At 39.2% G+C, this 25916-nt stretch overlaps 1 protein-coding gene across 6 annotated transcripts in view; it reads left to right on the forward strand.

Moving 5' to 3' along the window:
• Positions 1–24799, forward strand: part of FAM204A (family with sequence similarity 204 member A) — a 47552-nt gene extending 22753 nt beyond the window's left edge. For 2 of the 6 annotated variants that reach the window (XM_070752623.1, XM_070752622.1), the window contains exons 7-9: positions 2713–2819; positions 3116–3213; positions 5024–5750. In XM_070752623.1, coding sequence (XP_070608724.1) covers positions 2713–2819; positions 3116–3167 — 159 coding nt within the window. In that variant the 3' untranslated portion in view covers positions 3168–3213; positions 5024–5750. The other 4 variants (XM_070752625.1, XM_070752620.1, XM_070752624.1 and 1 more) reach the window with 3 other exon arrangements.
• The last annotated feature ends 1117 nt before the right edge of the window (positions 24800–25916 follow it).

Consider the following 25916-nt stretch of genomic DNA (forward strand, 5'->3'; position numbering starts at 1 on the left):
TGATTCCATTAGTATATGTGTAATTTATGTTAGTATATTGAACTTTTATTTAAGAATGTCTCAAAAAACTCAATGGACATAATTCTTGTTAGAGTGAACATTTGACTTTATGATGGACCAATCAATTTTAACTTTAGCTTTAACTCACTTAACAACTGTAGCAAGAAAAGTAAAATAGGGCAAAATTCACTTCACAAATGTTTCACTTAGCAACAGAAATTTTGGACTCAATTGTAGTCATAAGTCAAGGACTACATGCATTCATAAAACTGCAAGTCTATAGTATAGGAGCTGTAGAATCTACAATATTAATTATGAACATTTGAGATAATAAGATGTATCAGTTAGTGAATTTTCCAGAAAGAAATCACTGTTTTTATGTAGTGTTAAGAAATACATAGGAAGACAGTATGGCATTTTCATAGGGAGACTGGCAACATAAGCAAAGTGATTATATGGTCACATCCTCCCAAACGTTGACATGGTTGTTTCTGGGGTTCTCTGTGTAGAGCGCTAATGAAATAAAACTCCACCAGGATTTGCTGTTCAGTGAAAGATACATTGGATAGGTGAGGAAATCCCTCAGGGCGGTTGCACAAATCTTTGGGAGGATGGGATTATTTTGATTGGATAATACAGTACATTTTTACATACACATCCTCGAAACAGACAGACAGAGTTGTCTTCTAATTGTAAAATAAATGATAGATGGGATTATTCTTGAGGAATATAAGATTGCTTTTCTGCATCTGCTGTATATGCATATCAGTGAATATTGGTATAAAACATGTATGTATATTTATGCTAGCATGCACTAAATGTTTCTCCCTTTTTGCCTAACCCAGGGATAGGCAAAGTTAGCTCTTCTATGACTTGTGGACCTCAACTCCCAGAATTCCTGAGCCAATCATGCTAGCTCAGGAAGTCTGGGAGTTGAAGTCCACATTGTCATAGAAGAGCTGCCTACCTACCCCTGGCCTAACCCATCATATAGGGCTGTAAAGCACTATGAATCGGTATATAAGTCTAAGTGGTATTGCTGTTGTTATATCTGATCCATCATGTATGTAGCTCTTCTCTAACGGCTTTGTATATCTTTCTTCAAATTCTCCATTGAACTGCTTGTTTCTATGAAAAATATGAACCAAGAATAACATATTTACTGTTTACATTAAGACAGATTAAAAACATAATGATAACATGATGATAACTTTGTTGTTTTTTTCTTGCTTATTTATTCATTCATTCATTTATTTATTGGATTTATTGGATTTATTGGATTTATATGCCGCCCCTCTCCGAAAACTCGGGGCGGCTAATAGCAATCGTAAACAGTGTACAATAATAATCCAATACTAAAAGCAAATGAAAAACCCCTTAATATAAAAAACCAAACATACATACAAACATACCATGCATACAATTGTAAAGGCCTAGGGGGGAAAGGAATCTTAATTCTCCCATGCCTGGCGGCAGAGGTGGGTTTTAAGTAGCTTACGAAAGGCAAGGAGGGTGGGGGCAATTCTAATCTCTGGGGGGAGTTGGTTTCAGAGGGCCGGGGCCGCCACAGAGAAGGCTCTTCCCCTGGGTCCCGCCAAGCGGCATTGTTTAGTTCAGTGATTTTCAACCTTTTTTGAGCCGCGGCACATTTTTTACAGTTACAAAATCCTGGGGCACATTGAGCGGGGGGGGGGGCTTAAAAAAAGGTTGCACAAAAAAATTCTCTCTCTCTCTCTTCCTCCCCTTCACTCTATTTCTTTCTCCCTCCCTCTTTCTCTCCCTTCTTTCCTCTTTCTTTCTCTCTCTCTCCATCCTTCTTTCTTTCTCTTCCTTCCTTCCTCTCTTTTTTGCTCTTTCTCTCTCCCTCCCTACCTCCCTCTATGTCTTTCTCTCTCTCTCCTTCCCTCCCTCTCTTTCTCTCTCTCTCTTGCTTTCTTTCTCTCTCTTGCTCTCTCTCTCTTTCTTTCTCTTGTTTTCTCTCTCTCTTGTTCTCTCTCTCTCTTTCTCTCTCTTGCTTTCTTCCTCTCTCTCTCTTTCTTTCTTTCTCTCTTGCTTTCTCTCTCTCTTGCTTTCTTTCTCTCTTGCTTTCTCTCTCTTGCTTTCTTTCTCTCTGAGCTTCGCGGCACACCTCACCATGTCTCGCGGCACACTAGTGTGCCACGGCACACTGGTTGAAAAACACTGGTTTAGTTGATGGGACCCGGAGAAGACCCAATCTGCCTATATTCATACATTTTTATATTCCAACCTTTTGGTATCTTCCAGAACTCCTCCTTTAGTATATCCAATAAGAAAGTCAGAAAATTCCAATTATGGCATACCCAGTTCCCAAGCATATTATATATATAAGAAAAACTCAAGGGCCACTTTGATTTTAACAGATAAATTTGTATTATAAGGTCCCATTTGCCTTATTTTCAGCTAGAAGAAAACAAAGTAGCTTAATATGTGTAATTTCAGTATTAGCTCACCATGAGTATTGCTAGCTTCAATTGTGTGCTTTTATGTTGTCTTTTAATACACATTTACTTCACGTAATCAGAACTGACACCACTATCCACTGAATATAAATACTGTAGTCAGTTTCTATGGTGGATACAGGACAAGTTTGCAAACATTGCCCAAGTATCATTTTTTAAAAAAAACCCCATTTTTTCTTTGTTTAATTTAGCTTGCCTAACTTCTGTGGACTTTATATTCTTTTTTACTTAGCTTGGTGTGAAAATTGCAAAAGCTGTTGCTTGCCGAAATTTTGTGAAAGCCAAGCAAGATGTAGAGGTTACTCAAGAAGCCCGAAAAAAGAAAAAACTTGCCTGGGGGTAAGAAAGTGGACGTCTCTTTTTGCAGCTAGTTTATTATTTGATTTAAATGTTTTTCTTCTTCAGATTGATCCACGTTTATTCAATTTTAAACTTTTTCTTTGAACAGATTATCTGTTTTGTGTAGGATTTTTAGTGCAACTGACATATTATTCAGATGTTTATATTTTTACTTTTTCATTGCTGGAGGATTAAAAACTTAATTACAATTTAGACATTGCTGCTAAATGAAATTTTACTGAAAATTCCCGAAGTGTACTTCAGTGGAAACTGACATGTACTGTATTTCTTCACAGTTTTGAAGCAAAGAAAAGATGGGAAACAAAAAGCAACATGGGATACATGTAATTAATGCTGTCTAGGAAAGCTGAAAAATTGTAAAGCAAGGGAAAAGGTTTGTTCATACGTATAATGCATAAATTATAAAGTATTTGTTTTCTTTTGTAATGTTTCTACCGCTGATTGAGTAATAGAACGATTACTTTCCCTTCCATATGTTACTATATTGCAGGCATTCTACCTTCAACCTTTTAAACATTTCTGTTTTTTCATTACAAAAACATTCAAGCTATAAAATGTTTTATCAAAAATTATTAAGATTTAAAATTACCAGCTTTATTCAATTATTTTTCATACCAATAAATTGTCTTAATTAAAATTACAATGTGTTAAAATTCCTGGTAGAGTGGGGATAATGAGGCAGTTGGTTCCAAAGCGCCAGAGTCACCACAGAGAAGACCCTTCCTCATGGCCATGCGAACCAAAATTATTTGGCAAACAGGACCTGGAAAAGGCTGACTCTGTGGGCCTTTATTGGCCGCTGGGAAGTAGGAAGTAGCAGGTGGGCCCATAAGTAGTCTGGTCCTAAGCAGTGTTCCCTCTAATTTTTTTGGGGGGTGGGCGGAAAAGTATAGTGTCTGAGCGGCAGTCCCTTCGGGACTGGGCGGCACAGAAATAATAAATAAATAAATAAACAAACAAACAAAAAACCCACCCTGTTTTGCCTCAGAGAATTTCAAAATAAAATACTGTACTGTGTGTCTATAAAAGTGAGCTCATAATAGGGCAACTCTATCAATATCAAAATGCCACTTAAATAGTTGAGCTAGTTTCAAACTAGATTTTGATTTTCTTTCTCTCTTCCTTACTCCCATTCTTTTTCTTTTTCTTTTCCTTTCTCTCTTTTTTCTATCTGTTTCTCTCTCTTCCTCTCTCTCTCCTTCCCTCTCACTCTTTCCCTCTCGGCTTCTGGGCAGGTTTGGAAAACTCTGAGTTGATGATGATTTTTAAGTGAGCGATTGCTCACTGCTCAGCTTAGAGGGAACTAGGGTCCTAAGCCATGTAGGGCTTTAAAGGTAATAATCAACACCTTGAATTGTGTCTGGAGACTGGTAGCCAATGCAGCTCACGGATAATTGGAGTAATGGCTGGTGTACCTTGGTACACCCATTATAACTCATGCAGCTGCTTTTTGAATTGTAGTCTGAACGCTTTTCAAGGTTAACCCCAAGGTTAGAGTGCATTGCAATAGTCAAGGTGTGAGGTGATGAGGGCAAGTGTGCTAAGAGCCTCCTGGTCTAGGTAGGGTTTCAAATGGTGCACAAAGCGAACCTCTGCAAAAGTTCCCCTAGCCACAGCTGAGAAATACAGATCTAGTCTCAGCTGCAGATCTAGGAGGACACCCAAGTTGCAAGCCCTGTCTGAGGGGGTTATTTCTTCTCCTCCCAGCACCAAAGACGGACGGATGGTATGGTCCTTGAGAGGCAGAACCCACAGCCACTCAGTCTTGTCGGGGTTGAGCTTGAGTCTTGACACCCATCCAGATTACTACAGCTTCCAGGCACCGGCAAATCACATCTACCGCTTCACTGAATTGACACGGGGAAGAAATGTATAGCTGAGTATCATCAGCGCACTGCTGGTATCTCACCCGGGTGATATTCAAGATTGACATTCTTCAAGAGCCAAGAAAACAGAGTTGCCATTGTGTATTTTTCTTGCCATCAGTTTGGAATAGGAACTGGCCACTTAGATTCATTGCTTATGTTTATTTTATGACAAGCTTTTCTATCCTACTGCTACAAGTAGTGCTCAACTTATAACAATTTATTTATTAAATATTCAGATTTCTTTATTAAACATTCAAACTTAAAACACCACTGAATAAAGGATTTATAATTGATCTTCACTCTTATGACTTGTAGCATCCTTCCCCATGGTTAATGTGATCAAAATCTGAACACTTCAGTAAAGTTTTATGATGAATGCCAATGGAAATAAGAATATACTTAACCTAAAGCAGTGCTTCTCTTTGAGTAAAGACACTTCAGAAACATCAACATTGCCGAAGAACAAGATGACTACATAAATGGTATTGCTACTTTAGAACTAAGTTTTTTGTCCCAATTTGTTTTATTCAGCTGAGCATCACAGTAAGTGCAGGAAGCATTCCTGTAATTCTGAATTGTTTACAGGATGAATAATGTTAGAAGCTAAATCAACATGAGGACAATGCTTTTTTGTTCGCCTTCAAACGTTATATATACCAATAACAGCTTTGTGTTGATTTGGCATTGCTAGTAGGACAATGAAATGGATGGCAGAATAAACAAAACAACAACAAAAAAAAGCATGCATTCAGTGGGGCAATTTCAGTTTTCTCGAAACATTAACAGGTACATTTTTATTAGTTCATAGCTGACAATACAATATAGCCTAAGGAAAATGTACGTCTAGAGAAAATAATGATTTATTTTTCCTTGCTTTTGCAAATGAGTTGCCTTATTTTCTTGTTTGAAAGGAAAGATACGACAGAGAAATTGTAGATAAATCTTATTCAATTTAATGATGGAATTTATTTAGTCACTTTATACCTCATCCTGTAAATTTTCAAGATTTTTAAAAGAATAAAAACTAAAGATATAAGCTAAAGAGTTGAAAACAAAATTAGTATTAATATAAATTAACAAACATCTTGCAAGAAAAATGAATCCATTAACGATGATAACATTGGGGCTAAATGCCATCATCATCTAGGGAAAATTAGGGAGATGGTCATCTCCTACATATATATTGAAAAAACAGTCCGGACAAAGTATCCCTTTCACAGCACTTAGTTGGAGCTGGTAGAATCAAAAATACAAACAGCAGTTAAAAAAGATGTTAATAATACAATAGATTCAAAGTAAGATTGTTTCCTACCCTACCACTACCACTTGCTGATATTATGAACACTAAATTATCCAGGAAAAAGCTGAAGTTCACCTTTTAGGCTCAAAGCACCTTGAGTAAGAAATCAAAAGTCAACATGTCGTCAGGTTACCTAGAGCCACGCTGGAAATGGGTATGTTAATATTGGGAAAAACAATAATATTTCATAAGTATTAATATGTAACAGTGAAGACGAGTATGAACAGAATGTTGAGACTTAGAAAGCCAATTTTAATTTGATATCTGAATTGCATCAAACATGGTAGGAATGGTGTATATTCTGTAAGGGATATACCAATTCTTTTCTTATAAAACAATTTAGAAGGACAAAAGGAAAAAAAAGCTGTGGTTCTTTGGGAATTTAGTGTAGAAATCTTAGTTTGGGAGTGGTGGTGTAAGGCTAGTTGCAGTAGTATCTTTTAATATCACTTTTATTTCAATTATTTCTCATCCTTTTGATATGGACAGTGAGTTGATTTCATGTTTATAAAGTAGGTCATACAGTAGTACCTCTAGATACGAGCTGCTCCACATGCGAGTATTCCAAGTTACGAGCCACGACACGAGCGAAATTTCTGTTCGACACCCGAGCTCAAATTCGGGATACGAGCCGAGCTTCTGCTAGGTGGTGCAAGAATCCTTGCTTCTGGTTATCTCGGCGAGAAAAACAAAGTCTAAAGGCATTCGTTCGAGATGCGAGTTGATTGACTTACGAGCTCGGGTCTGGAACGAATTAAACTCGTATGTCGAGGTACCACTGTATTTGTATTTTTATAGTAAACCAACTATTTTAATTTTACTCACCATCCTGATGTACAACTATTTCACTAGCGTGCTTTAATTCTGTCTCCTTATTTAGACAGATAATAGGCAACCTGGAACACTCCTGATATTTTGAACCTATTCTCATAGCCCTAGACATTGTCATGATTGAAGAAATAGGTACTGATTGAAGTAATAGATACTCCTGATTAAGATAATTATAACGCAATGAATGGAATATTCAGACCATTTAGTTTTGCAGAAAATAAGAGCATTTCAAGAACATTTTTGACAATTTTTTAATATAGTCATTTTGGTGAAATAAACATTTTATTTCATAGTAGGCATGATGTAGTCACTTTAAACCAAGTTTGATTTATTATATCTACTTATCTAAATGACCTTTATTTTTATCATCCACCCACCCCAGAAACTAACAGCTGGAGGATAATAATCTTTTCAACCAAAAGTGATAAAAAAACAATTATATTTATAGAACGAAGTGAGGAACGTGACACATAACAATGTTTTATATTTTTCACACATGATATTCATGATATTCTGGGCAGATATAGCTTGTCAAGTATCACAACTACCCAAATTATTTTGAAGAACATTCCTCAATTTTGTTTCAATTGATTTATAGTATATGTCCAGATGATATATCTGAAATAATCGTTCATAGATAATTTTACATTCCTTGTATAGGAGAATTATCCACTCTAGGCTTTAAATGTCTAAATCAGGGGTGTCAAACTCATTGCATCATGTTGTCACATGATGTATTATGATTTCCCTGCTTCACTAAACCGGAGATGGGTGTGGCCAATGCATTATGCATCCAGCAGGCGGGTCGCGAGTTTGACACCCCTGGTGTTCTAAGTTAGTGCTCATCTCAGTTTCCCAGCTGAGGGACCCAGCATTATCTGAAAACATTTCTATGATCATGTGACCAGTACGACTGTATGCTACGGTACACAGAACACTGTTACCTTCCCACCAAAGTGGTACCTAATTATCTACTTCTATTTTCATGCTTTTGAATTGCTAGTTGGTCAAGAGCTGGAGCAAGTAATGGGAGCTCACCCCATCCCACAGCACTCAGATCTCAAATCTGGGCAATTAGTTTTCCATCTGGCAAGCTCAGCGTCTAACTGCTGAACAATTGCACCCCACTAACGTTCTGTTAATGTAGTCTTATAATAAAGTAGAAAGTTCATCTTGTCATATTTCCTGTCTAATTTGCCCTGAAAGGCTTACATCCATATTGCAAGTCTCAATGCACAATATTTTTGCTTCCAGTTTTAATTACTTTATCCTTTAGGGTAGGTATTTCTTAAGTTTATTTTTCCGATCATTAAAAGATTTGAGGCTCATGTCTCTGGTCTGGTTGTTTTCTAAACATTTATTTCCCCAGAGTAATTCATAAATTCAATTACAGATTATCACCTTTAAAGCCCTACATTCATGAAACAAGGTTATTTGAGGGATTGCCTCTTCCCAATTTTATCTGTCTATCTTACCAGGTCCAACAGAATAGATACATTATGCATTTCATCATCTAGAAAGCTACATTTTGTGGGACCTAGGTGGTGATCCTTTTCTTTTGTGGTGTCCATATTGTCGAATCTTCTCTCCCAAGAGTTGAGGTTGGCCTCATCATTCCTGAACTTTCAAAGGTTCTTCAAGACCTGGTAATGCCAGCAAGCCTGAGGACTTAGGGAAACCTGTGAGCTGGCTTTGTTGTTGTTGTTATTATCATCCCTCTCTATTTTCTTTTAATATTTTAGCTCTGCTTTTATAGTTTTTAATGCCTTTTAATAAATATTTTCTAATGGTAATGCTTTAGTTTCCTGTTTTATTGGATTGTTGTATACAGTGTTTCCTCGATTTTCGTGGGTTCGAACTTCGCGAATAACCTTTACCACGGTTTTTTTAAAATATTAATTAAAAAATACTTCGCGTTTTTTTCTATACCACAGTTTTTCCCACCCGATGACATCACCTCTCCGCAGACTCGGGACGGCTCACAACAAAGTGAAAACAATTTACAACAAATCTAAATTACTGCTAAAAACATTTTAAAAACCCCATTTTCTAAACACACATACATACAAAGATACCATTCATAAATTGTATATGCCCAGGGGAGATGTCTCAGTTCCCCCATGCCTGATGACACAAGTGGGTCTTAAGGAGCTTACGAAAGGCAAGGAGAGTAGGGGCAGTTCTAATCTCCGGGGGGAGTTGGTTCCAGAGGGCTGGGGCCGCCACAGAGAAGGCTCTTCCCCTGGGGCCCGCCAACCGACATTGTTTAGTTGACGGGACCCGGAGAAGGCCCACTCTGTGGGACCTAATCGGTCGCTGAGATTCGTGCGGCAGCAGGCGGTCTCGGAGATATTCTGGTCTGGTGCCATGAAGGGCTTTAAAGGTCATAACCACCACTTTGAATTGTGACCGGAAGTTGATCGGCAACCAATGCAGACTGCGGAGTGTTGGTGAAACATGGGCATACCTAGGTACGCCCATGACTGCTCTCGCAGCTGCATTCTGCACGATCTAAAGTTTCCGAACACTTTTCAAAGGTAGCCCCACGTAGAGAGCATTACAGTAGTTGAACCTCGAGGCGATGAGGGCATGAGTGACTGTGAGCAGTGAGTCCCGGTCCAGATAGGGCCGCAACTAGTGCACCAGGCGAACCTGGGCAAACGCCCCCCTCGCCACAGCTGAAAGATGGTTCTCTAATGTGAGCTGTGGATCGAGGAGGACGCCCAAGTTGCGGACCCTCTCGAGGGGGTCAATAATTCCCCCCCCCAGGGTAATGGAAGGACAGATGGAATTATCCTTGGGAGGCAAAACCCACAGCCACTCCGTCTTATCCGGGTTGAGTTTGAGTCTGTTGACACCCATCCAGGCCCCAGCAGCCTCCAGACACCGGCACATCACTTCCACTGCTTCGTTGACTGGACATGGGGTGGAGATGTAGAGCTGGGTATCATCAGCGTACTGATGATACCTCACCCCATGCCCTTGGATGATCTCACCCAGCGGTTTCATGTAGATATTAAATAGCAGGGGGGAGAGGCAGTTTCCGTGCTGTAACCGGGCCTGAAACCCGACTGCTGGGGACCTAGATAATCGGCTTCTTCCAAGGATCGCTGGAGCTGGAGTGCCACCACCTTCTCGACAACCTTCCCCATAAAGGGAAGGTTGGAGACTGGCCGGTAGTTATTAAGTACGGCTGGGTCCAGGGAAGGCTTTCTTGAGGAGGGGGTGCATGAGCACCTTTTTATATCCACTGCTATCTCTCTTGGGATCTTCCCAGGATATTCCAGTCTCTGATGGGGCCTCCTTATGAACCTCAGGTATTTCTCTTACAAGGTTGCCTTCTTGGTGGTGATCACTTCAGCTCACAGGATCTCTGAGCTCTCTTTACTTTCTATCCGAAAGGACCTGTGTATTTTTCATTTGGACCGGGTTGTCCTCCGATTGGATCCTTCTTTGATTTCTTAGGTTAATTCCACCTTTCACATAGCTGAAGAACTAGTCCTACACAATTTCTGTTCAAATCCTTCTCATCCTTCGCAGAGACTTTGGCATACAGTGGATGTCTGTGGGGCTCTACACATATACATTGACAGGACACATCAGTTCCGCAGAGGTATTCCTGGTGGCATTTTTGCCTCATTCATTGGGTCGAAGGTGTCCGCCATGATCATTGGCCATTGGATTTGCAGAACGATTGCTAAGGCATTACAAACTCTCAGCTCTGCCACAGCCACTGGGTATCATGTCCTATTCCACACGTAGTGCAGCGATGTTGGTGGCCTGGGCTTTGTCAAGGTTTGTCAAGTGGCGACTTGGACTTCTCAGTTCATCTGCCACTACAAAATCGACAAGTTCACGTTAGTGGATGCAGTCTTTGGCGTCGGGTCCTACTGAGGGTCCTCCAGGTTTTTCGCTGAATTGGACTTGGACTTGGCCCACCCAGGGGACTTTGGGGTTTTGGTGCATCCCATCCTGAATGATGGATCCACCTACGATGGAGAAGGGGTGTTGGTCTTACCTGATATGCCTCATCTCATCAGGTGGAGCTATCATTCAGTCCCGCCCCTGAGATGTCCATTCTTACATACCCCTCGTTCATCGGCTTGAGCTGTTGTCGTTATTACTATTTGGGTTTTGTATTTTTCATGAACCGACTTTTTGCATTTGCCAACTTTTTGGCGGCTTCAGGAAAGGAAGTATTCATATTTGGACTGTTTTCTATTCGTAGCCACGTCAAGTCTGCTTCTTCCATTTAGTCGAAGCTGGATCCTAGAATGGCTAGGTAACAGACTCTGACCTCATTCTGAGTGAATGAAGACAACCCATCCTGAATGATTGCTCTACCTGATGAGAAGAGGTAAATCAGGTGATACCAACCCCACTTTTCTGTACAAATTTGATTAATATCAGTAAATTTTATATATATACATACATGCACATAGTATTTGATATATACACTATATGTATATACCACTGGGACTGCCTTCTGCCGCATGAGTTCCAGCGACCGGTTAGGTCCCACAGGGTCGGCCTTCTCCAGGTCCCATCAATTAGACAATGGTTTGGTGGGACCTAGGGGTAAAGCCTTCTCTGTGGGGGCCCTGGCCCTCTGAAATCAGATCCCTCCAGAGATTCACACCGCCCCCACCCTCCTCACCTTCCAGATAGGTCTTTAAAAGTTTAAAGACCTATCTGTGCAGCTAGGCTTGGGGCCATTAGACCCTAGCCCCTGGCCGATGAGTGTAAATATGTCTTGCTGTGTGAATGGGAATGTATGATTTTAAATGTTATTAGGGCTTTTAAATATTTTTTTAGCTATATTAATTGGATTGTATATTAATTTTATATTGTATGTTGTTTTTGATATGTTGTGAGCCGCCCCGAGTCCTCTGAGAGGGGCAGCATATGTGTGTGTGTGTGTGTGTGTGTGTGTAGATTGTTCAGAGTTTGGTTTTTAATATTTAATATTTTGAGTGTCTATGCGACGTTTCGGTGAAATCACATTCACCATCATCAGGCTGAAGTTGTTAGCTTCATGCTGCTTTGAAAATTATCTATCTATCTATCTATCTATCTATCTATCTATATATATATATATACACAGTGTTCTCTCGATTTTCGCGGGTTCAAACTTCACGAATAGCCTATACCACAGTTTTCAAAAAAATATTAATTAAAAAATACTTTGCGGTTTTTTTTCTATGCCACAGTTTTTCCCGCCTGATGACATCATACGTCATCGCCAAACTAATAATTTTTGCAAATAAATAACAAAAAAATAATTATTATTGTGAATAAATAATTATGTTTATAAATATCAGGATCACTAAGTGTCTTATTCAATGGTGAGTACCAACAATAATGATGAGTAAATTATTGTTAAGGGAATGGGAAATGGTAATTTAGGGGTTTAAAGTGTTAAGGGATGGCTTGTGATACTGTCCATAGCCAAAAATGGTGTATTTACTTCTGCATCTCTACTTCGCGGAAATTCTACTTTTGCGGGCGGTCTCGGAACGCATCCCCCATGAAAATCGAGGGAACACTGTGTGTATATATATATATATATATATATATATATATATATACACATACATACATACATACATACATACATACATATATACACAGTAATAACTCATAATACGAACTTAATTGGTGCAAGGAGGAGGTTCGTAAGACGAAAGGTTCGTAAGACGAAACATTGTTTCCCATAGGAAACAATGTAAAGTCAATTAATCCATGCAACCAAAAAACCCCCGCAAAAAAACGGCTTTCGGCGACTGCTGGGAAGCCGCGCGGCTGTTTTAAAAGGTGACAGCCGGCCTGGGGGGCTTCCCAGCACCCCCCCGAACCCAGGTTCGGGGTTCGGAGGGGTGCTGGGAAGCCCCCCAGGCCGGCTGCGACCTTTTAAAAGAACCGCGCCGCTTCCCAGCTGTCTCCTGAAGCCGAACGCGGAAGTTCGGCTTTGCCGTTCGGCTTCAGGAGACAGATGGAGTAAGAAGAGGCAAAATTTTTCTGAACCCCGGGTTCGTATCACGAGTTGTTCGTAAGACGAGGGGTTCGTATCTTGAGGTACCACTGTACTCTTAAAAGTGCCATTTTCCTTCACATATACATCAAAATAAATAAATTTGATGAATGTGTGAAGGAAAATGGCACTTTTAAGAGTCCATAGGATGTCTGAATATTTTATACCTAATATTTTAATAGATTTAGTTATAAAAATTCACAAGATTTGACTTGATGTTGGCTTCCTTAATAATAATAATAATAATAATAATAATAATAATAATAATAATAATAATAATAATAATAATTTATTAGATTTGTATGCCGCCCTTCTCCGAAGACTCGGGGCGGCTCACACCAATAATAAAGACAATAAAACAGTGAAACAAATCTAATATAAAAAGAAAAAGATATATAAAACCCCAACAATTAAAACCATACAACACATACATACCAAACATAAAATATAAAAACCTGGGGGAAATGTCTCAGTTCCCCCATGCCTGGCGATATAGGTGGGCCTTGAGTAATTTGCGAAAGACAAGGAGGATGGGGGCCGTTCTAATCTCCAGGGGGAGTTGATTCCAGAGGGCCGGGGCCGCCACAGAGAAGGCTCTTCCCCTGGGGCCCGCCAAACAACATTGTTTGGTCAACGGGACCCGGAGAAGGCCAACTCTGTGGGACATTATCGGCCACTGGATTCGTGCGGTAGAAGGCAGTTCCAGAGGTATTCTGGTCCAATGCCATGTAGGGCTTTAAAGGTCATTACCAACACTTTGAATTGTGACCGGAAACTGATCGGCAGCCAATGCAGGCCACGAGTGTTATAGAAACGTGGGCGAATCTGGGAAGCCCCACAATGGCTCTCGCAGCCACATTCTGCACGATCTGAAGTTTCCAAACACTTTTCAAAGGTAGCCCCATGTAGAGGGCGTTGTAGTAATCGAGTCTCGAGGTGATGAGGGCATGATCAACTGTGTCCAAGTAGGGCCGCAACTGGTGCACCAGGCGAACCTGGGCAAACACCCTCCTCGCCACAGCCGAAAGATGGTGTTCCAATGTTAGCTGTGGATCGAGGAGGACGCCCAAGTTGCGAACCCTCTCTAAGGGGGTCAGTAATTCCCCCCCCCCAGGGTAATGGACGGACAGGTGGAATTGTCCTTGGGAGGCAAAACCCACAGCTACTCCGTCTTGGGAACCTTTCATTGATAAATAATAAATTATTGGTGTGAATTTTAGGTTTCCAACATTCCAAGCAATTTTTTTCCCACTGATGTGGTTAAAGTGGCATTCAAAGTTTCAGGTTTTCTCTTCTTAGTGACACTTTCTAACATTTTTTTGCGATGATAGGAAGTAATTTCTGAAGCCTTAATTCAGCTCTAACCAGGATCTCAACAATAAAAGGGGCATTTGTAGCCAACACTTTGAATTTTAGCCAACACTTTGAACAATATGATTCTCCTAAGCTGTGCTTTGAATTTGGATGCCAAAATCATGTGGATAGAGTTGTATGCATCTTTTCACAATTACTGATTTTCAGCAGGGGAATAATCAAATGGGAAAGATGGCCTACATGATTAATCCTGACTAGTTGTGTTACACTGTGATGTAGCCTTTATCACCACTAGAAATCCATGTAAGTGGATATTAGATCTTTAATTTTACTAGATACCAGGTCTTTTACTGTAATCTTAAATTTGAGTTTAAAAATGTTGCATCTGATCAGTAGGGAAGTTGTATGCAGAATGTATACAGCAGTAACATTCTTTATCATATTTCAGTCAATGAATGACATGATTTGGGATGTCAACTGCAGTTGAATGTTGAAGCTGAGATAAGAAAACTCGAAATCTATGGCAGGTATTAAAACTGCTTTTAAACTCTATGCTAATAAGATTTTTAAAACAATAGAACATCAGCACATCAAGAAATTATACACACACATGGATAAGGGCAACACTTAGTTCTGCACAAAAATTAAAATGGAAATCCTTGCTGTATTTTAGATGAGAGATAAGAGCCTCCATTGAATGAGTAATAAGAGAAGAAACATTTATATATGACTGACCACGAAAGATACAAAAATGTCACATAAGTGAAAGATTGGCATTGAAATAACTAGTTCAAAGAGTATTTACACCATCATTTCTTGATTAATGGATCAGAGTTAGCCACATATCATGAAGTTCTTACTTTAAGAAAAGATGGGTGCACTTTCAAGTAGTCATTGGTGTCCTGTTCAGTACCAAAGGCTCCATTAGAGCTTTCATGAATAGAACAACATAAAACCTAATAAGCAAAAGTCTTACTTATCTATGAGAGACTTCTTCATTTGGAAATAAATCATAAAAATATCCTTAAGATAGTCGATATTGTTTGAGGGATATATGTACTTCCCTTGCAACTTGTCGACATAATTCATGAATAAATGCAACTAATATATGATTTCATGAAATCTAAATCCATGTACCTTAATAATGTCATACCTATTTACGGACAAGTTTTTAAGAGTTAGCACGGGGTGGGTTTTTGGGATTGTTGGGGGTTTTTTGGTTTTTTTTTTGCTCATTTCAAAACATTGAATAAAAAGAATGTTTCTGTCCTTTCATCTCAGTGATAGTACATTATCTTCTTCAATTGAATTAGCTAAATTCCAGTGTAGTGGAACTCTGCATATTTTCTCCAGCAGAAACACCTGCGCCAAGAACAAATCATCTGCTATTAGTTGGGAAGGAAGACAGAGTTTTAGATTCTTAGTACTGGTGTCTCACAGGTTGCAGCATCTGTATACAACTCAGACATAGAACACCGTTCATCATAATTCATGTCTATTTGTTAGGCAATCTCATATAATATGAAAAGACAATTGCTTTCATACTCTTGTGGAGCTTGCAGAGAATCTAATTAAACATTATGTCAAGCTGGATACAGATCCTTTGGTTTTATCTAAAAAAAATCTGACTTTTCTTATCTACAGTGTTTTTGGTTGTAGTAGAAAAAGTAATTCAGCTGCCTAGTTGTGTATTATTTTGTTCAATAAATTTAACGATATGCGATTTTAAAAATCCTTAATATAAAGATACTTGGTTCACATATAGTTATAGTATATTAGGGTTGGTTCATGTTGGAGTCTTTAATATTCACCTCCATGTGAAGTTCAGTCATTTAAAACATAACAAAATAATAGGTTATGAATGTTTAAATATTTCTGCAATTGTTCTTTTTTTTTTCATTGGAGATGTATGTATTTCAAAAAAATGTCCATTCATCCATCCATTGTTTGAAGAAAGCAGTTTCAAGATACTGATAATACATTTTTCAAAATGACATCTTTTTAGATTATAAAAAACATTTCACTTGGTTTATTGATGCCTGATCGAATAGTTATGTTATACAAGGTGTTTTTAATAAACAATTTGTAACATTAAAATCAAAAGGAAATTTGAAAGAAGCACAGAAAACAAGAGAATTGTATTAGCAGTTCATTAACAGACACAGTATAGCCACAAAAATAAATTTGTCTTAAAAATAACAAGGATTTAAAAATGTTTTACATCCAGAAATCTCAAGATTTTTCTAGCAAAAAGTAGATTTAGTAAAACCCACCTACAAAGATGATAAATATTACTATGCACTATTGTGAGGATTACACAATAGAGTATACTAAGGGTTATAAATATGCTTGAAGGAATCTGTGTCCATCTATGTATTTAGATACATGCACAAACATACATATACACATCTCCAATTCTTGCAGTATTAGTATTGTATAGGTAATACTACTACAAACTTATTTCTAAATTTCATATTAACACATATTAACATCCTAAAGAACCTATCTGATGAAGATTTAAGAAGCTTAGCAGTGTTCACACCTTCATGAAAAATGATACAGCTTAATATCTATTTAAATAAACTTTATAAGCAAATCAATTAACAGTTATTATCTGCCACAGGGGAAAACAGGTAGACAATTCTGAAGTGTCTTCTAAATCTTTGACTGCCCAGTATTAAATGTACCTATATTAAAATACAGGTACTTCCATTGGATGTTCCTATTTATTTTACCACATGGGTATGTTTTAGTTGAGTCTAGGGGAAATTATTTTCAACCCTTAGAACACTAACTATGGCAAGCCAAATCTGCTGTGCATATTATGTGGATAATGTTTTCATGCCCTAGATCACGAGTGTCAAATGTGATATGTCAAGTGATGTATCACAGTGTTTTTTGCTTTGCGGAACTGAGGTGGGTGTGGCCTGCACTTGACACATCTGGCCCATGGGCCGCCAGTTTGATAGGCCTGCCTTAGAATCATTGAAGTAGTTCAAAGAGCAAGGCCCCTCTATGCAAAAGTTGAGTACTAGAACTACAATAGGTACAATTACACACATAAAATATGAAACTATTGCGAAATGAACTACTGAGAAGTATTTTAAATAATGAAAGGCAATGGTGCGCTCCTACCGGTATGGCTAATTGTGTGTAGCTCCACGCTGTGGCGGTGTGAGTGTGGGACCGAGCACAATTTTGCTTCCCACACCTGTGCTGGACGCAAAATCTTGCATGGGTATGTGTGTTTCGGAGAGGGTTTTTTGCTTCTCCGCATGAGGGGAAGTAAAAAACCTCACCGAAATGTGCACGCATATAGAAACATAGAAGACTGACGGCAGAAAAAGATCTCATGGTCCATCTAGTCTGCCCTTATACTATTTCCTGTATTTTATCTTACAATGGATATATGTTTATCCCAGGCATGTGTAAATTCAGTTACTGTGGATTTACCAACCACATCTGCTGGAAGTTTGTTCCAAGGATCTACTACTCTTTCAGTAACATAATATTTTCTCATGTTGCCTTTGATCTTTCCCCCCACTAACTTCAGATTGTGTCCCCTTGTTCTTGTGTTCACTTTCCTATTAAAAACACTTCCCTCCTGAACCTTATTTAACCCTTTGAAATATTTAAATGTTTCGATCATGTTCCCCCTTTTCCTTCTGTCCTCCAGACTATACAGATTGAGTTCATTAAGTCTTTCCTGATACGTTTTATACTTAAGACCTTCCACCATTCTTGTAGCCCGTCTTTGGACCCGTTCAATTTTGTCAATATCTTTTTGTAGGTGAGGTCTCCAGAACTGAACACAGTACTCCACATGTGGTCTCACCAGCGCTCTATATAAGGGGATCACAATCTCCCTCTTCCTGCTTGTTATACCTCTAGCTATGCAGCCAAGCATCCTACTTGCTTTTCCTACCGCCCGACCACACTGCTCACCCATTTTGAGACTGTCAGAAATCACTACCCCTAAATCCTTCTCTTCTGAAGTTTTTGCTAACACAGAACTGCCAATGCAATACATATACACATGCGTCCCCGTGTGAGATTTTGCTACCTGCACAGGTGAGGAAAGCAAAATTGTGCTCGAGCCCACACTCGCACTCCAGAGCTGTGGAGGTCCACGCAATTAGCCATACCGGCAGGAGCCTACCTCTGGTGAAAAGTCTTATTGCTTGAACAAATGTGTTGGTCCAAATAATAAAGTACTAAGACTGTAATGAGGCATGAAGAGATGTTTCATTCCAAACTTGTTTCAAGAGAAGTTTATTTTCAACGGGAGATAACTTCTTGTTTATTATGCACTTCCAAGAAGTAGAATAGAATATAGAATAAAATATTCTTTAGAATAGACTGGAATATTCTAGTATACATTATAAAATAATGTACATTAAATAAATCATAAATCATAAGAGACAAACAACAAAGTGATGTCATAAAATATCAATAGGAGAAGGTAATAGGAAAGATGAAGATAAAAGCAATACAGCCCTACTACATGGGCTACATCCTTAGGCATAAGTCAGTGCTGTAGGAATTAAGTGTTTAGCAGAGTGATGGCATGAGGGAGGAAAACTGTCTAGTTTTGGCATGCAATGCTCTGTAGCAGCATCATGAGGGAAAGGAGTTGAAACAGTATGTCCAGAATGTGAGCGGTCTGATATTTAGATAGGGGTCGGATAGATATTTGCTCAGCCCTCTTTAGGCTCCTGCAATATAGAGGTCCTCAATAGAAAACAATCTAGTTGCATTTTTTCCCCTCAAGTGATTTGAGCAACAATGCAAAAGAGTTTACAAGGAGACTTGCCTAACACTGCACATTTTCAAGATGAATCATCATTGTATACCAATGCACAATTAACATTCCATATCCAAAAATTGTCATTACCTTCAATGTCTATTTTGTTTTCTGGCCTCAGATTGAAAATAAACATAATTGATTGTGTCTATTATTTATTGTTATAATTACTTTCAGAAAAATATGCTTTATTATTTTGCTGAAAATGTTTTGGAATGTGACCTTTGATCTGTGCAAAACCTGATCTTACCTTCAAGCTGGCAGAGATTGTGCATTCCTGGTCTAACTCATATCTAAAACCTTGACGAAAATGAAGGTGGTACAGTTTTCCATGACTTGACTTGGTTGATCCCTCACTAAATTCTTGGTGATGCTATCAACAAGATGCTACTCCATTGAGATTTATTGTTGCCAATGGGTTCAGTTCATAGTTGAAGAGCCCAAAAGAAAAACACAAATGCAGCATAAGCCAAAAAAAAAGTTGGATGAAAACAAGCACATTAGGGAGAACCCTGCAAATGTTTTTTTTAAAACCCAGTCTTCTGCATCTAGTTTACCCAACTAAGTCTAAATTCACTTAACACCCAGAATTTTGAATAGAATTCAGAAATTGTAGGAATTTTTAAAGAATAATCTGTTGGTGAAAAGCACACAATTTTCATTTCAAGCCAACCGGTATTTTTAGAAGGAAGTAGAGTTTTAACTTTGGGGTTATCTGCATTTTTCATTTGCCCCATTAATTGCTTCTGGAGGTCGAAATAAATATAATCAGCATCTATTAACTTATCAAAGCAGCCCTGCCACATGTTTCTCTTTTCATTTTACAAATTACAGTGATACCTCATCTTACAAACGCCTCGTCATACAAACTTTTCGAGATACAAACCTGGGGTTTAAGATTTTTTTTGCCTCTTCTTGCAAACTATTTTCACCTTACAAACCCACCACCGCCACTGGGATGCCCCGCCTCTGGACTTCTATTGCCAGCAAAGCGCCCGTTTTTGTGCTGCTGGGATTCCCCTGAGGCTCCCCTCCATGGGAAACCCCACCTCCGGACTTCCATTGCCAGTGAAGCGCTTGTTTTTGTGATGCTGGGATTCCCCTGCAGCATCGCAGAAACACAGAAGTCCGGAGGTGGGGTTTCCCATGGAGGGGAACCTCAGGGGTATCCCAGCAGCGCAAAAACGGGTGCTTAGGCTGGCAAATGGGGTGAATTTTGGGCTTGCATGCATTAATTGCTTTTCCATTGATTCCTATGGGAAACATTGTTTCGTCTTACAAACTTTTCACCTTAAGAACCTCGTCCCGGAACCAATTAAGTTTGTAAGACAAGGTATCACTGTATACTTTTAGAAACATAGAAACATAGAAGTCTGACGGCAGAAAAAGACCTCCTGGTCCATCTAGTCTGCCCTTATACTATTTTCTGTATTTTATCTTAGGATGGATATATGTTTATCCCAGGCATGTTTAAATTCAGTTACTGTGGATTTATCTACCACGTCTGCTGGAAGTTTGTTCCAAGGATCTACTACTCTTTCAGTAAAATAATATTTTCTCATGTTGCTTTTGATCTTTCCCCCAACTAACTTCAGATTGTGTCTGAAGCTAGTTGGGGGAAAGATCAAAAGCAACATGAGAAAATATTATTTTACTGAAAGAGTAGTATTATAATCAAAGCAATAGACAAGGAACAAGAAAAAGTATAATGTCCATGTCCATTTGGGTTAGACGTTTCAGTTGGTTGCAAACTAACTTCATTAGTTCAACGGCTGCTTTGTGAAGAAGGCATGCTTCTTTAGCTGAGTTACTGTGCTACTGCCTGGATAGAGGAGGGGTGGATCAGTTGGCTAGCAAAAAAATGGAGCTCCACCCCAGAGGACCCAATTTGCACTGAAAGATGTTGAAAGAAAATGCAGGGCATCCTGCATAAGCCACACCCACAGTGTGGTAGTAAAAATTTTGGTAGCCCTTCACTGATTAGTTCTATTAGATTTTAGACTTCCACTTTGTACTGCTATTGCAGTTAGTATAATTCTTGAAACTCAAATATTACTGATATCAAATTCGGTAAAAATTTATTTATTTACCGTACATGCTTTGCTTTATTTTACATTTATTTTAACTGATTTTCCCACTGATTTTTCTAGTTAGCTGAAATAGAAGGGCATTTACAGTAGTAAATATTTTTTTTAAAAATTATTTCAAGACTATTCAGAGGGGAGGCTTGTGGGATGTTACTAGTCCGTCCTCTATTCAGTACTGAGAATTACCGTAATACACTACTATTAAACGCTCATCTATATGACACAGAAAAAAATCTGGAAATATTGTTAAGAGCAATTAAGAATGTACGTATGTAGGATCTGTTCATAATAGTATTCTGTTTTCTAATATCTAATGTGGCTTTCTCTGGTCCAAGAATTAATATGAATTTGAGAGGCCATAGGGGTGCAAATTCAAGCTACAATTTAATTATAGCTTTAGCTTTATACAAATGTATACCTGTATAAATGTATGCATCTTTATATAGATGTATAAAGCTGTATAGTGTCCCAACAATGCCAGATGTATTCTAATGGAGATAGAAGGTATCCTTTCCTGTATCCACATACAATATATGAGTTATAAAGTTACCTTGAAGTATTTTAATTGCATGAACTATCATTTGTCCTTTAGAATGGTGAAATTTCAGAATAATGCTCACTATATCCTCAGCAGTTGCTAAAACACTACTTAAATGGGCTTTCCATAAACAGAACTTATAAAAGACGATTGCCAGGTGTTTAAACATTGCTGTATTTATTAGACATTAATTGCCCATTTTTGTTTAATATTACTTCTGCCAAAACTACTACCTTTGTTTTCTTATAACTTATCCTCAATTTTTCTCTTTCACACTCAGCAACTAGTTTGGTCAACAATTTCTAAGGCTAATCTTGGTACAGGAAATAAAACTTAAGCCATCGACATACATTAGTATTGAAATTCATTCATTCATTCACTCATTCACTCATTCATTCATTATAATTTCTAGGCCGCCCTTCTCCAGAGGACTCAGAGTGGCTTACAAGATAAAATCAATACAAAATACTGGTATAAATTATAAACTCCAGCCACAAACTCCAAATCTTAAAAACCCAAACATTTAAACCCATTCATCCAATCTCATCCCAATCACAATCATGCTATCAGCTGGAGCAGAATGTAAATGCTCAACACTTTCCATTACATAACAGGGAGAAGAACTTTGTGGCTTCAAATAGTGTCTGACAAAGGACCTTTGTGAGACCATTCTTATTTAGCTATAAGGTTACTACATAGTTCAATTATTAGTTGAGAAGTCAATGTTGGCTGGGAAATTCTGGGAGCTGGGGTACACATATCTTAAAATCCCCAAGGTTGAGAAACACTGTAATAGACATTTCAATATATATGATAGATTGTTTGATCACATTGGTTGATGACATTCAACCTTCCCAGACATTAGTCTAATACAGTGTTTCCCAACCTTTTTTGAGCCGCGGCACATTATTCACATTTTCAAAATCCTGGGGAACACTGAACCGGGGGGGGGGGGGGGGGGGGGCTAAAGAAAAGTTTTGACAAAAAAAAAATCTTCCTCCATTTCGCTCTATTTCTCCCTCACTCTTTCTCTTCCTTCCTTTCTCTTACTCCATCCCTCTTTCTTTCTTCCTCTCTCTTTTGCTCTCTTTCTCTCTCCCTCCTTCCCTCCCTATATGTCTTTCTCTCTCCCTTGCTCTCTCTGCCTCTCTTGCTATCTCTCTTTCATTCTCTCTCTTTCTCTCTCTCTCTTGCTATCTCTCTCTCTCTCTGTCTCTCTTTCTCTGTCTCTCTTTCTCTCTCTTGCTAGCTCTCTTTCTTTCTCTCTCTTTCTCTTTCTCTGTCTCTCTCTCTCTGCCTCTCTTGCTATGTCTCTCTTTCTCTCTCTTCCTTTCTTCTCTGCGGAGGCCGGCGAAGGTTTTTCTTATTTTAAATGTTCCGGGTGGCAGGGGGATGCGGAGCCCGCACGCACCCCCCCCCTGACATTCCAAATCCTGCCTCAGCTGTGAGAAGAAAAAAGCACTCGGTGAAGGGACTGCATGCAAGAGGGGCCGGGCGGGCTTTAGCAGCCCGATGAGGAGGACGAGAAGCCGCTGCAGCCACCCCCAATCCCCCCCCTTCCCTGGGTACCTTCCAAAGGCCCCTGGAAAAAGGCAGGAGGTAGCAACGAGGCGCGAGGACAAGCAGGCAGCTTGGCAGAGGGGAAGCGCTGACGGGCTCTCCTCCTTTCCCACCCCCGCGCTTCTCTCCCGCCCTGGCTTTTGCTTCGCCCGCAGATTTCCCCGCAGTTCAAAAGGAGGCAAGAGGTGGCCTGGATGAAATTGCGGGGAAATCATGGGGCGAAGCAAAAGCCAGGGCGGGAGAGAAGCGCGGGGGTGGGGAAGGAGGAGAGCCCGTCAGCGCTTCCCCTCCAAGAGGTTTTTGCCGCCGCCTCTGCCTCCACTCAGGGAGCCATCGTGGCTGAGCTGAGCGAGAGGAAAAGGCGCGGTGACCACGGTGGCTCCCTGAGTGGAGGCAGAAGCGGTGGCAATAACCTCTGTGCTTTCTACGGCAGCGTGGCTAAGCTGAACGGAGGGAAGCGGCAGCTCCCACTCGAGGAACCCATGGCAACGGGCGACGGCTTGGTGGGAGGCGACGGCGGGAGACACAGGCGGTGGGAGGAGAGGGAACTAGGAAGCGACTGTGAAGCCCAAGACCATCCACAGGACGACACTCAGGCAGGGGCGCCGGCAGCGCCCCGCCCAGCTGGAGCTTCTCGCGGCACACCTGGCCATGTCTCGCGGCACACTACTGTGCCGCGGCACACCGGTTGGGAAACGCTGGTCTAATAGGGTCAGCTTATTGAATGCTAGCTTTGTTATGTTTTCTTGCTGCCCCCTTTTTCTTTTCTTTTTCTTTTTTTTCACTTTTACTTTTTTAATTTGATTTTTTAAAAAAAACATTTTTAATCTTCACCTTGCCCAGGGTTGCTTTGAATGGTTGGCTTCCAAATGTGATTTATACATAAATAAGTACTTTTGAGTCAACCCCATTTTGCTTGCATTTAGACTCATTCAGATAAAATTCCTTCAACTTTTATCTTATAAATTGTGTTTTTAATTTCAAAAATAAACAAATGAAGTTCACATTCCAACACTAAGGAAGAATAGCACATGTATATTAATTCCACCATGTTATTTTTAATAAAAAATGAAATGCAAAATTGTAGTGCACCTTAATGTCTTTTTCTCTCACAGGCAAATATCAACAATGTATATGGATACAGTTTTTAAAGAAACAACTTAAGTCTAAGGACTAACTATCAATTATCATGGACAAAACAAAAGCCTTTGCTAAAGTGGAGTTGCCATAACAACTTGATGCAAAAAATCTTTGGTGGTAACTTTGTATTGAATCCCATTGAAAGTAAATAACTCCACTTTTATGTTAATACATATCCAGCCTAGTAGATACCATTGGTAGAAGAGAATTAAAACTTTTTAAACAGGGAAATTCCTTTTCTGAAGTAAAAGAAACCTCTTAAATGTAAGTGTTTTCCTTCTCCCTCTTTCTGTTTTTCTCTCTTTTTTTAAAAGTATAATTTGTCAGACATTAAAATAACAAAAGGTCTTTGAAAAAGGATTATGTCTTCTGATGTTTCACCACTAGAATGGTTTTATATTATGCCCCACTGAAGTAGTAATCTTGAATTCTGAGGTAATGTTTTAGCCCTTTCTTTCCAGATAAATAAAGATTTCAGTGATAGCACTTCATTTTTCTTTGGAAAGTTCTTTTATTTTTCGAACTTCTCATTTTCTCCTGTTTAAACTGTTACATCAGAGTAACATACAAATTAGATGCAGTTCTTTATTAGGGGAGGAAGGAAAAAAACAGAAAGTCAACTATTTTAATCAGATCCGGTAGTCATCAAATGAGGAATTTCAGTATTCATTTCTAGCTAGTGAATAGATAATAGATAGAAAAGTTCTTCTCAATTTGAATCATGAATAATAGCTGTTTTTCTCCCTCTTCCCATATAAAAGCTGTATGTTTCTACGTTAAGTAGTTTATTAATCAGATCAACTCCATTTCCCTTTGAAACTCAGTGACACAGTTTTTGATATCTCTTTTAGCAATACAAATTTAACATTAACTCTCATTTTAGATTTTAAATCACTAATTCTTCATTACGTACTAAATAAATGAAAGTTTATTTTATTTTAATTGTTTTTCAGAAAAGCCAGACATAATTTCAAATAAAGAACTTATCAATAAAGAAATCTTTCTAACTCAAATCACTCAAATGTGATTTTCTCTTCAACCAATTGCGAAATTGGCAAATGTGTTGCCACTGGGTGTCACAATACCATCTGCCCTTAAAAAATAGGGAGGGGAAAATATTCAAAATACTATTCTTTTTTTCCATTTACATTCTGAAGAGTAAAATTAAATGATGGTTCTTTGGATGTGTCCAAAAAATCAAACAAACCCCAACACCAAGCCACAAGCATGGAAATTATCTTTGCAATTATTTTTAGCAAGCAGGATGTAAAAGAAATATTCGGTGGCAATCAATTTTTTTCACATATAAAAAGAAAATCTATGGCAGTGAAGGCGAACCTGTGGCACGCGGAGCCATATCTGCTGCCACGTGAGTCGTTGCCCTAGTTCAGTTTCAACGTGCGTGTGTGTGCCGGCCAGCTGATTTTTGGCTCGCATGAAGGTTCTGGGAGGGCGTTTTTAGCTTCCAGAGAGCCTCTGGGGCAGACCTGGGCAAGGGGCGGCCCGCAGGCCACATCCGGCCCGCCCGCTGTCTGTGACCGGCCTGCCTGCTATCTGGCCATGCAGGCAAAGCGCGGGGTTTTCCACCCCCGGGCAGTGGAGC

The sequence above is a fragment of the Erythrolamprus reginae genome, chromosome 5, assembly GCF_031021105.1.
Source record: "Erythrolamprus reginae isolate rEryReg1 chromosome 5, rEryReg1.hap1, whole genome shotgun sequence".
Lineage (NCBI taxonomy): Eukaryota > Metazoa > Chordata > Lepidosauria > Squamata > Dipsadidae > Erythrolamprus > Erythrolamprus reginae.